Source organism: Asterias amurensis, chromosome 9 (assembly GCF_032118995.1).
Source record: "Asterias amurensis chromosome 9, ASM3211899v1".
Classification (NCBI taxonomy): Eukaryota; Metazoa; Echinodermata; class Asteroidea; order Forcipulatida; family Asteriidae; genus Asterias; species Asterias amurensis.
In genome coordinates this window covers 3,746,282-3,759,958 of record NC_092656.1, presented here as the reverse complement: position 1 = coordinate 3,759,958, position 13,677 = coordinate 3,746,282, and the positions used below count along the sequence as shown (strand labels likewise).

The following is a 13,677-nucleotide window of genomic DNA, read 5'->3' as shown; positions in this document are numbered from 1 at the left end:
GCTCAGCCTAAACTTTTGTCGTTTAACAATATTTTTTAACGAGTCAATTTAGTCCTTTTAACTACTGTCACTCATGGAATTTGTTTAATTGAATAATAAACCTAGTTGAATTAAACTCATTTGGGTTATGTAATAGATGTTAAGTTTGCATCAGGGATAAAGAATATTACCTTTTGGTTTTACCCATACACCGATGTGTCTTAGCATCATTTAGCCCATTAGGGCTAGTTCAAAGCACAGACTGATAAACCCAGAGGGCCTGATCGGTTCGTCAAATGCAAAGATCACTTTGTCTACTCATGACATTGGGCTATTATGTGAACATTTTAAAGGATTTGGGTACTTTTTCAAAATGTCCATAGATTTACATTAAACTTACAGGGTTTGAAGATAATGATAGTGGAAAGCTTCCCTTCAAATATTACTTACTGAGGTGCTGTAGTTTTTGAGAAATGAGTAAAACAATGTCATGAAAGTACATTTGTAAAAGATTAAAATAATTTTCGTCTCATGAGACGAAAATTATTTTTATTTTCAAACTGTGTAAGTTTAGTGTAAATCTGTGGACATTGTGTTTTTTGTCCTACAAAAGTTACATAGACCCTTTAAACAAAATTGAGCAATTTAGAAAGCAGATACGCTAGAGGTATTCATGGGAACAGGACCCAATCTCAAAAAGTTGCTTAGCAGAAAACATTGCTTGACCAAATTCTTTCCTGAGCAAATATTGAGAGGGGCACCAGTCACCCAATGCACACTTAATGAAATTTTGACAGGTAAACTCTTTCTGCTGAGCATGACTTGTGCTTAGCACTTTTTTGTGCTTGCAGGCTTATTGGGCCCTGGCTATGACTCTGAGAAGACTTGATCGTTTCCTCATATTAAAAGACCTTTGCGTCGACTCTTGCCATTGTGTACCGTAGTTGTATAAAAACATCTCTCTACAGAATTGGGCTATTTAGAAAGCAGATCGTACGAGCGGGGTATTTTAGGACAAAAGAGGATGCGCTGTCAAAACGACCGCAGTCTTACTTTAAAGATAACTTAAGATCGGACATGGCAGGAAGCAGTGGCAGGGTGAGTCACTACTCAGCAAGCTAGACACGAAACGCCAAAACGGAACTCGACCTTCAAACTCAGAACTTGACGTCTAAGAAAAGTGGAGGTCTTATCTCTTTAACACTTGATGCTGGCCCTTCATTTTAAATTTCAGAAATGAAAAATTAATATTTTAAAGTCTTGGGCCTGTACTAATTTCTCAAAGTCTGAGATTTAGTAGTAGTGGCTTCTTACATGATATAGCGCGCATATCCATCACTCAGTGATGCTCAGGCGCTTTGAACAATTCCTGCAAGGTATGTGGGACTATGTTTTAATTATGAGACCTACTCCTTTTCACACGGCACAATGAAATGGTTTACAAGGTGCTGTGGTGCAATATGCTGTCAATCAAACCAATTTCTGTGATTTTAGGCATTGCATGGTGAAGTATCAATGCATATTTGGTTTGCGGTAACCAAATTTGTATATCTGCTTGCTTGGGAGACTATTTTTGTTTATTAATTAAAGTTACACAGCATCATAGAGTAAGAACTTTCTTATCTTGGATTCCCAATTTGTCTAGGATTCCGCTTCAGCTTCACTTCCGATCTAACGTAGATTCCAAAAGTTCCTAAGCTGGTGCTATATATATAAAGTCCATGACTAACCGTCCACACACCCTGTAGACATTCAATCTGTGCCGACATACACAGTTAATTCATTACTGATTTGTCTTGCAATTGGCTTTCACATATGAAGAAGGGAACATTCAATTCTTGTGATTTACTTCCGACTGTACTAAGTATTCTTAAGATAACTTTTTTTTTAGAGTTTGTGTGCGTTTTCGGTTAAACTTTTTTTTTTTTTTTTTTTTTTTTTTTTTTTGTGATTTTCTTGGGATTCTTAGGTAATTTTGTAAAAATATGATTTCCTTTTCTTTTTTTTCCCTTCCTTTTTTTTTTTTTTTTTTTGGGGGGGGGGGGGATAGTCTGCCTAACAGCCAGGATGACACTTCAAGGTGAGTGCAACAGTTAACTGATTGGGGCTGTCCAGCAAAATCATGTTACCGCCTAGTTCTGGGGGCTGAAACAGGGTTTCCCCCTTTACAGTCCGTAAGGATGTAGGACGTTATCTTTTCCATTAAGTTTGATCTCTATGGTTTTATTATATCCGTCACATATCTTATTTTAAATGTCCCAGTCCCACATTAGCATAATCTCATTTGCATAGCCTCATCTGCATATATCCTTATTTGCATTGTATACACAGGTGTGTAGTTCTTTATCACTTTTTTTCACGTCTAGAGGAGATTTTCTTAAAATTGATCCCTCCTTTCTGTTGAATCCTAAACCCGCTTCTAAATACAAGACTCAAACTGCCTCTAGCAATTTGACGTTGCATTTACTTATTGAGCAAACTATGATCATGACAGGAATGTGAAAATGTTAGCAATTTTTTGATGTATTTACTTATTGAACACACTTTGTCTAACACTAGAATGTAAAAATGGTAGCAATTTGATATGTATTTACTTATTGCAGACACTACGTCCAGAGTAGAATGTGAATGTTACAAATTTGATGATGTATTTACTTATTGAAGACACTACGTCCAGAGTAGAATGTGAATGTTACCAATTTGATGATGTATTTACTTATTGAACAGACTAAGTACATGACTTGAATGTGAAAATATTAGCAATTTATGATTCAGTTACTTTAACTTATTGAACACACTATGTCAATGACTAGAATGTGTACATATGCAACTGAAGTTCCTACGGATGAGTCATGAGTTGACCATTGACTAGATGCACCTGTTTAAGAATTAATTAAGGGGTAAGTTCAGCATTTGTGATTAATTTGTGGCATGTCATGGCCGAGCAGTCTGCTCACCGAACTCAAGTTCCGATGCTGTGATTATTTGAACGTGTATATACACATACACATTTATCGTCCCATCAGACTTTTCTTTGCTCTCCCATTGTTTGGCCTTGGCAAAGTCTGCGTTGGGTTTGAAAGCGAAGCATGGACATCTTCGCTCTGTCAAAGCTTTATAATACAGGTACCTTGGTTTCAACAGAAAGACACGTTCACACAATCAGGTTTGTGGGGTCCAGCTATTGATGTTCTATTCTTCCTTTTTTCTGAAGAACTCCCCTGTGGGGTACATGTTAACAAAGATCTTTCTGGTAGGGTACATTGTTCTGTTGTCTAAAATATCCCACAAGGGTGTTCCCATAAGCCCATACATGTTTGTTGGCCAAGTTAGACTTCTGTTTGCCTATTGACCCATTTCACCTGACGTCATCATCAGAAAAATCTTGAATGCGCCATGCTGGTGGGCAATTTCACTGTGCGTTTTTATTATGCTGTGCGTTATGCAGTGAAGTGCACATTTAAGGCGACGCAACATTAATACACGTAAACCTAACTGCCCACCAACATGGTGATCGTGGCATCAGTCGCTGCGTGACGCGCGTGCAAGGGGTCAATTGGGTTTTACATGAAAGCGACACGAGGGAGTCTTTGCTCTGTCAAAGCTTCTGGATACCTTTTGTTAAAGGCACTGGACTTGATTGGCAATTGTCAGAGACCAGTATCTGTGAAAATTTGGGCTCAATCGGTCATCGAAGTTACAAACAAATGTTTTGAAAGAAGAAAAAAAAATGTTTGTTTTCAGATGCTTGCAAAAGGCTTCAGGTCTGAATACAGTTCTGGGGAGACCCCAAGACTTGTTTTACCCATCGGTTACCGCCGACACACTTTCACACTGTGTTACTATGTCGCAGCGTTCCAATTACACGTCTCAAGAATACCCCGTGGTTTTACAGCTTACCCCTACTCAAGAGCAGGGGTTGCTATTCCTGGGGTGGTGCCCGATTGCTGGAACAGACCGGGGTAAAGCAATCATAGTGTAACAAGGCTGCTATTATTCCCCGGGGGCAACCCAGGGAAATGGACTAGTGTGAAAAGGGCGTTAGTGTCCCCCTCCCAGTAACCTACTTTGAGTTTTTGCAGAGCAATCTTCGGATGAAATCTTTGGCTAGTTCACTGGTTGTGGGGAAGTACTCTTCATCAAAGTCATAATCCACTGCCGTCACGTTATTGTACGTCTCTTGCTGATCGTCCCCAAGGAATGGTGACGCCCCACTCAACCTGAATGACAAGATAATAACAATATAGTCCGGAGTTAGTCACAACTGACAATCCAACACAATATGTTTTGAGTCGTAATGTTTTTGAATAAAATTAATATTGTGGTTTATATTGAGAAAATTAATATACTAACAACTGGAAATTATTTATTGGTGGGATGGGTCACTTCAAAAATAAAAAGAAATGAAAAATATTAAAAGGAAAATAGTCTAGAGTAGACTGAACTAACAGGGTGTTACATTTAAGACAATTTACTGTCTCTACATCATTATATATTTTGTGGTGTGTTCGACACAATTTTATGGTAATGTTAGGTTTTGTAAAAAGAGTCACAGAAGCTGGACTTCCTGCAGGCACTTGTACACAGGTCAATGGGAGAATTAAACACTCAATCTTGAGTTTTAGAGAGACGGTACTGTTTGATTTTTATCAACTTTTGAAATAAAGAAGGGGGGGCACATCTTTAAAACTTGTTTAGTTGTTATTTTTATTTTTGTAACTTTTGAATTTATGTGGAAATTATTACACAAAATGGAAAATTTCCATATAACTACATGTAGTGGATTATCTCGCCTGCCAGAAAGGATCTGGAATGTACAAAGTCAGTCTTGTTTGTCAACAGAAAGTACATGGTCTCAAAAAGACTAATGGAACATCTCAGAAATATTTATGAACATATCCTAGAGAGGGTTCCAGAGATTTCTATGGAAGTCAACCAACATGTAAGTTGATGGCAAATGCAGTCAGAAATATTACTGACGTCATAGGAATAGATTGGCACTATTTTAGGTTACTGCAGTACTTACAGAATGTACGTGATGACACCGATGGCCCTGTAATAAGCATGAAACCAGAAAGAAAAAATAACATTAGATATAAGTAGAACATTATTAGCTCCCTGAGTCTGTAAATAGTTCCAAACTTATGAGACATGGTTGCTGAGAACCTTTTAGAAACTAAGCCCTGGGCTTATTCAATATAGCTGTTTACTGGTAAGCAAGTTCCTGTCCTTACTATAGCGGGGAAAAAATACATCAAGCAAAAGTTTATTAATATTTCATATGAATATTCTACAATAATCCAGATGAAATCAGGCATGCACGTTCCCAATGGCTTTGCTTATCGTTACAAGATTCATCTTAGCCCAACTTCCTAGCAAGCTGCTTTTCTAAGCAAAGAATCGGCACTTATGGAAGTAGGGAATTCCGCGCTTACATCAAGCATATTTCACAGAATAGCAGGAAATAGCTCAGAAATTAAGCACTCGCCTGTAAGCGGGGAATAATGATCACAAACAAGTGCAGAATTCAGCGGTAAGCAGAGCCATGAAATTGAACCGTGCTCATAATAACAACCTGCAAGCTAGCAATGCCTTTTGTTTTGCTTACAGTACCAAGTACATACTTCTATAAAAAGCATCTGCTTATAGGCATTATTAAATTAGGCCATGGTCATCACCCTAATACTCAAAATTTCATTAATCATTATCAAAACATACATGTACATATAAAATTCCTGGCGTACACCATCAGACAGTTTTTATATAATTTTTATTTCTAAGTGCCCACTGTATAATCAGACTGACTGATTATGTCATTTGCCCCAACCAGCAACGACCCCACCAGCAAACGCTTGCATAAATTCCTTGAATATTTGAAACAATAGCTTAGCTCCATCTGCTACATTTCAGCCAAAAAAATATAATATTTACACAAAGATTCGCTTTACAAATAATGAAAGTCCATAACAGAGAGCGAGTAGAAACTCCTCTCTCAATAAACATGTGAAGTGACATGTCATATAAATTAAAATACACTCTGATATTGCATCTTGTTTTATGTTAATTATTTTTGACTGTCTACTTTACAAGGTGAAAAGTTTTAATATTTTGCTATTTTCATCTTCGCTGGCTGTTCCAGATTTGTTTTTTTGTAACCAGACTTGAAGTTTACTGTATTGTAATGATTTTATCAACCTTGCCTCGTTTTACTATTCATATTTCTGTTTTTATACGTACACTGTAATATATTTTATGTATGTTTTTTACATTTTTTTAAATATTTTTTTATGTTATTGAATGCTACAATTCCTACTGGCCAGCTTTGGAAAACAGATTTTCACTGAACGGCTTCCAAAAGACACACAAGAAAGAAATAATAATAAATAATAAACTCCTGGTTATTTTCATATCAAGTTCGTGTTAGATCTTCTTACATGTTTGAAAGTCCATTTTAAATTCCAGTAGTCTCTAAGGTTGGCTTTCCTGATGTTTTTTTTCATAGAGCTGTAAGCACAAAAATTTGCATGAAATTTATTTCTTAATAAAAACAGGATAAGCAACCAAATTTCTATTTGTTGCATATTGCTTGATACTGGTATTCAGCTGTTGTTTGTTTTTCCTGAAAATCATGTGGCAATTTGGTTGGTCATCCTGTTTTTATCAAGGAAGAGAAATTTCATGCTAAGCAAATTTTTGTGCTCAAAAGGCTTCATGAAATTGGGCCCAGGTGAAAATACTGCCAAACTGGCTTGCCTAGTATTTATGTTTTTTGAGTACTTTTAGTTTCTTTTTCTAAGGAACTTGGTTTTTATCTTAATTTTGTTTACTGTGTTTTCTTGTGTAGTCTTGTGAATTAAATCCACAACATTTTTGACCGCCATGTTGGCAGTTTTCAGAATTAATAATAAGATAACGCATGTCTTTACAGATATTTCAGACGGTATCTCTTGTACCTTTAATACATGATAAATGCTTGAGATAGAGCATGGAGGCTTTTTCAATATCCTGGTATATGTACATTGATAATAATGGCCGCCTAGGGCAAAACAAAAATGCTGACGTCTTTCTTGTTAAGAGACTTCACTTGACATTCAAAACAGAATTTTACATGTAAACAATCTTTTTTTTCTTTTATGACCATCCCTGCAGGATTTTTTTGTGTGGCAATCTTCAGACCTTTTGTGTTGTGTTGTCATTTAGCCATTGAGAAAGACTCTACTTGGATCGAAACATCCGGCCATTATATATTTTTGGCACTTTTTGTTATTATCTGAATGTAATTTCATATAAGAAATATCTTGGGGTATAGAGTTGATATCAATAAGTCTGGCCTAGCCCTAGAACAAACCAGGGCAACTTTCAACAAATTTGTATGTAGGGTTTATCCGTCAAATTGACATGAAATGTCAGACGATTCCGTCTACACAATCTAAATTGTGAATTCTGGGTACTTTCATTCATTCATTCATTCATTATTGGTTTATTCTTTAAAAATACAAATTCCCATGGCGACCCGAGGTTGAATTACAGGAAAATATACAGAGAATAAAAATTTGGGGAAAAAACACTATTACAAACTTAAGAATTAATTGGTTAAGGAGAGACAAAAATTTACAATGTATAAAACAAATTGTTTTAAAAGTTGCGAAACAGCAAACCTGGATAAAAATATTGCAGGCATAGTCCAGTGAATTTTCAAGGCCATCACAATTTCACAAAGCGCATAAAAAGCTGCATTCCACTTAATGAACCATTCTTGATTAGTATTTTCATGATGGCAAATCCTACGAGGGAAGCGGTAATCATGGCAAAAGAATAGCAAAGGGGTCACTAAGAGTAGCGAGGTAGGCTGCCTTACAAATAACTGGGCCTTTAAATAATATTCATTTAGTTTGTACATTTTGCACAACAGTTTTAACAAAACATCTTTGCGTCTTGTGCTTAATGTCACAAATCTTTTAAAAAATAAAAATAAACTGCTGTATTTTTAGCAGTGAAGTCAACCATTGAGCATGTAAAAGGGTATAAATGAAGGCAAGTTTACAAGGTGTACTTGCTGTTTACAAAAATATTTTACCGAAAAAGTATCTATTACTATTTGTCCCTGCAAAATGGACGTTTAACAAAGGTAAGTTCCTAAGAGTCCTGCCCAAAGTTAAAATGATAATGCCCATAATAACAATAATAATAACAAGACTTGTAATGCGCACGTATCCACCCTGCTTGGTGTTCAAGGCACAGAACATTGGCGTAACCCTAACCCTAACCCTAACCCGAACCCTAACCCTCACCCTAACCCTAACCCTAACCCTAACCCTAACCCTAAGGAAGAGGCACGGAGAAGGAAGTTGGTGCCACCATTGACCCTCTCATACACTGGGGGTATTCTTTGAGTTTGTGAAATCCCTCACTGAAGGTTCAAGAACTTTTAAATAATTTTTTTATAGCAGTAATTCACAGCTTAAAATGCTCGGCATTACTTGTACTTAACACTTGTCTTGCGTCTTAAACTTAATGTTGAAATTCTTTCACATATTCTAACCTCCACTATTTGTTAACCCCAAAAATAAACAAATTAAAAATATAATGTCGTTTCTCATCTTCTTTTCACTATCTATTCAATTACGATCCACCGTTTTTTCCACCTCAATGCACAAGGACAAAGCTAACCAGTGGTGCATCATCGTCAGGGCTCATCATCAGCCAAGAAGTGGGTGTTATATCGGCCGCTTTTTAATTGGGTTTTCTTTCTTCTTTATCTCAGCGTAACAGTCTTAGAAAGCGCCGTTCCAGTTCACAGCCGCCCCAGTTTCTCAGCAACGCTAAAAAAATAAACCTCACACGGCTTGGTAATCGTGGGTTTTGGATCAACTATTAATAGCGACTGAGCGTACTTCGAGGTGTTGACAAATGTTTCAATAACTCTTCCGGATCGTCAAACCTTGACAATCAGGCGAGGGTTATCCGCGACGATTCGAGGTTTCGCTACAGACAAAAAAAAATCACACTTCGTTGTGATGCATTCTCGCAAGCACACTCTTTTTAAATTTTTAATAAACGGACATGACAGGGAATTTCCCCTAGACTCAGAATGCATTGTGTTTATGAAAAAATGATGGGTTCTGCTGGCGTGAAACTAAGAGCGGTCTGGTATGCAAGTGGACCTTTAACATATGGTGGGCACATGGCGTTAGATTCCCTACATGCTACTAAGGTGTTTGTACAGTTAAGCTAGAAGTGACCGGACTGTTTCACTAGCTGCCAATTATTTGTACTGTGTAGGAAGAAATAACACATCAGAGAAGATGATCAGAGCATACTGATCGAAATGTTTGGCTGTCAACCACCGGTACTTTTCAGAACCATCACAGATCGCTGCCCCTGTTAGAGATTAACACATGGTGCTACCACAAACCTCACCTAATTGTTCATCCACTATGCAAAGTTTCAAATTCTACTTAAAGGCAGTGGACACTATTGGTAATTGTCAAAGACTAGCCTTCACAGGTGGTGTATCTCAACATATGCATAAAAAAACAAACCTGAGAAAATTTGAGCTCAATCGGTCATCGAACTTGTTAGATAATAATGAAGAAAAAAAATACCCTTATCACACTAAGTTGTGTGCATTTAGATAGTTGATTTCGAGACCTCAAGTTCTGATTTTTCGTGGAAAATTACTTCTTTCTCAAAAACTATTGCACTTCAGAGGGAGCCATTTCTCACAATGTTTTGTACCATCAACCTCTCCCCATTACTAGTCACCAAGAAAGGTTTTACGCTAATTTGAGTAATTACCAATAGTGTCCACTGCCTTTAAAAACAAAATGACAAGTATAAATAACCACAAGCCTTTCCAATTCTCTGTTGCCATTTTTCCATCTAACTCATTAAAATCTACCATAATGCCATTAATTTAACACCTGAACTGTTTGACATAATGCCCCATGCTGAGCTTGATAAATTTAGGCAGCTGTTTGATTTTTAATGGGGGTTATAGTTTAATCTGAAATAAAAGAGAAGTTAAATTTATAAATCAGTCCTTGTGCACTTAAAGGTGGGGTCATACTCATAGATTGGTTTTTGTCGACGTAATGCTGATTTATAGGCAAAACTAAAAAGAATGGTACAATAAAAGTCAAATGTGAAAGTTCAGCTGAATACAGTGTCTATTTGCTGAGAAAATAGCAAAAACCTTTCACAGTATTTTCATAAGACCTTTGGATCCATCGTATTTAGCGAAATGACAGCAGATACTATAACCACATCTTTGGCTGTAGCAAACCCGAACAGCGACCAACCCTCAGAAATGTGAGAAACAATTCATGCATAAATCATTTCTCAGACTCAAACATTTTGGGAGGTGAACAATTAACCAAACCATATTACTTCAAAGGGAATACTTTCTCAAAATAGTTTATACTCTCAAACAGCTGCAGTGTTTCTCACCAAGTGAATTTTTATGGCATTTCTGGAGTATTTACTCACTATGACCCTTCCTTTAAGGACAACCACTGAGGATTAAGGCCACTATAACGCAGATGGTGTACACTAACACACCTGATGTCAAAAAAAAAAAAAACCTTCTATGTCCCTCTCCGCTACCACGACTCACTTCAGCGCCAAAAATAGACACAAGAGTAAAAAACGCCAATGCTGTGATGTCAGGGGAGAAGGGAAAATATTGGGTCAGACTTTGGGAGGGCTTTTTGATGTTCTCAGTGGGATGACTAACACCTTCTCGATCTAACACGCTCGATCTGGTTAAAGGGCATTGCACAGCAAACTAGCTGGGGCAAAAGTAGCTAAGCGCAACAATTTTTTAAGTTTACCAGAACAGGGTTACCAGCCAAAACACCCATGTCACATAAACAATATGTGACTGATATCCTGCTTGTTTCTGCTAAGCATAAAATTGTTCAGCAATATTTTCTGCTTAAGCAGCTCTATGAAATTGGGCCCTGGACCCAATGCCCTAGACCCAATTTCATGTACATGTAGCTGTTTAGCAGAAAACGGTGCTTAGCAAATTTCTTTGCTAAGCAAAAAATGAGTGGAGCACCAGGCGCAACAATGGTAACTTCATGGAATGTTGGCTGGTAACCTGTTTCTGCTAAGCAAGATTTTTCAGTGCTTAGCATTTTGTTGTTCTTACAGGCTTTATCAAACTTAGGCCCTGGAATTACACCAAAGCCACGAAGGCCACGGTCTTGGCCTTGATGCCCCTTTAAATATTTCTAAAGACTTGAAGATTTTCCAATAAAAGTGCCATTTGCAAAATGAAAACGGCCTTACTCTCTCAAAGATAACATCCCGCCCTGCTAGCTGACTACGCAGCATGTTTAACACATGGTGTCTGCACAGTCAAATTTAAGACTTTTAACTATAGACCTTTTAATGCTAAACAAAATTGTGAAGTTGTGGGGTATAGTCAACCCAATTCCTGTTTATTTTTAAACAACCTATAAGCGCAGCGAAATAACAATTTTTGTCAAACACTGAACTTGAGCTTGCCCCAACCCCATTAGGCACGATGTGACCGACACCAAGTTTTCCCAAAGCTGATACTTGAGAGTCACTCAGTCGGAACTGCAGACAGATAACATATTTCCTCAGTGGTTAGCTGCAAATGAGGCGTACAAAGCCCAGATGGACCGGACGGTCGTACTGCGTACGAAGCCCAGATGGACCCGATTGGAATGAGAATGTGCAGCGGAGTGGCAACTCATTGCTTGATTGGATGGATACACCCTCATCCCGATGGGCATCTGCCCGGATCGTGTTTTCTCAGAAGATTCATCTTGGATTACGCAAAACAGATTGTTTGGAAACATACGCGCATTATTACTCACTGGCTTACTCATCCAATGTTTTGTCGTCAGTTTTCAAATGTTCAAAATACTTCACATTCAAGCCATGGCCAAATTTCATAGAGCTGCTTAAGCACAGAATGATGATTAGGCCACATAAAAAAAAATATTGTTGATCGTCCCCGCCCGACCGTTCAAAAACCCCCCGACACCATTTTTTTTTCTTTTTTTTTTCCATGTCTGGATATCTCTTTATACTTTTACTGCCCAAATGTTTCAGCTGATATTTTTTTCTAAATGTACAGGTTTGAAAAGATGTTTAAAGAAGGTTTTTATTCATGTTGGCAAAGCAAGAACAATTCGTCAAATATTTACTTGGGCTACACTGTGCTTAGTTGTTTGAAAAAGTGTACAGAAAATGTCATCTAAAGTTAAATTTGTTTGACAAAACTATTGAAAACATCAAAAACACATAAACCCTGTTTTACAGTGATTGTGATGATATTTGGCATGTCAACAAAACTTTATAAAAAAATAAAAATAAAAAAACCTCCCTCCCTCCCCCCATCCGCAAAAAAAGGACCTTTATCACGATGTGGTCATCTTGATTTTACTCCATTCCAACTGATTATAACCAAACTGAGGCTGGACGAAACAATAGTCTGGTGCCATGTGCAATGAATGTTAGCATTCATTACTGTTATGGAAACAGAGCCATGACCAAGATGGTGACAGCGTAATAAAGGCATAGAGTTATATAAAAGAACTAGAGGGCGCAATGGTGATGCTTCTTGCATAAACGCGACGGGACCGCAACAAGACACACGCGCCATTATGTACGCCCATTGAATCGAAGTACACGTTGGAGTTTGTGTTCATTGAACGCTGACGCGATGCTGTTCTGTCAATTTACAAAATGGCCGCACAAACACACGCTAAGCAATGCCTGTTTGTTCAACTTAAAAAATGGCCACCTGCGCGCATGCCAGGGCGCATATATAGGCCAGTGCGCCCTCTAGTTCTTATATATAACTCTTTGGATAATGGTCTATAGTATATACCACCAACCTCCGGATTAACTAGCTGGCACTCTACATACTGAACTATCCAGCCCTATGTCAATACAAACTGAGATATGGTTAGATGTTTAATTTATTTCAGTATAAGATCGTGACTGGGTTTCATCAGGATTTTTGACCATCTGTAAGGGGGGGGGCTCCCTGACAGCAGGTCATTCAAAGTGCGTGGATGAATTTTCTACTAAATATTTACCCTTGATTTTAATTTTAATTGAAAAAGAAGAAAAAACGGCTGCACCTTAATATCGCCTTTAGATAGTGATTATCGCCTTTTGATGGTGATTATCGCCTTTTGATAGTGATTATTTTCGCTTTTTGGTTATCCGCAGGCTTGTTCTCTGTATAGTCTTATTTTTTATTGCCTATTCTTTGTTTGTTCTGTTTGCCTGGAAATAAATAAATAAATAAATATATAAACGGCTTATTTGGATTACAAGAAACTATTTTTTTTATTCTGAAGGTATCCATGTATAGGATATTCCCCACATCAGGAACTAAAGTTATTAATTGATTTTATTTGTCATTCACATGTAAGAATGATGCATCAATGTCTTGAAGAAACGTATTAAAACAACTCATCGATGACTAATAATCACAACTAAAGCTTCTGAGAAAGTTTGACAGCCCCGTCAAGCGAAACCTCTGCCGCTCCTCTACGGGCCGCGGAGCTTACTGGAGTGGAAGATATTTTAATTGGTTGGATAGAGAGACAGGGACACCTGAACTACCGTAGGGATATACACGGGTAGATGTTTAATTTATTACAGTTATAAAAAAGATCGTGACTGGATCGCACCAGGATTTTTACC

General features: G+C 37.5%; 1 protein-coding gene across 1 annotated transcript in view; it reads right to left on the bottom strand.

Annotated features, from left to right (window-relative positions):
* Nucleotides 1–13,677, bottom strand: part of LOC139941450 (death-associated protein kinase 1-like) — a 105,201-nt gene that overhangs the window by 66,790 nt on the left and 24,734 nt on the right. The window contains exons 6-7 of the mRNA XM_071937951.1: nt 5,006–5,032; nt 4,047–4,199 (exon numbers count right to left, since the gene is read on the bottom strand). Coding sequence (XP_071794052.1) covers nt 4,047–4,199; nt 5,006–5,032 — 180 coding nt within the window. The remainder of the gene's footprint in view (nt 1–4,046; nt 4,200–5,005; nt 5,033–13,677) is intronic.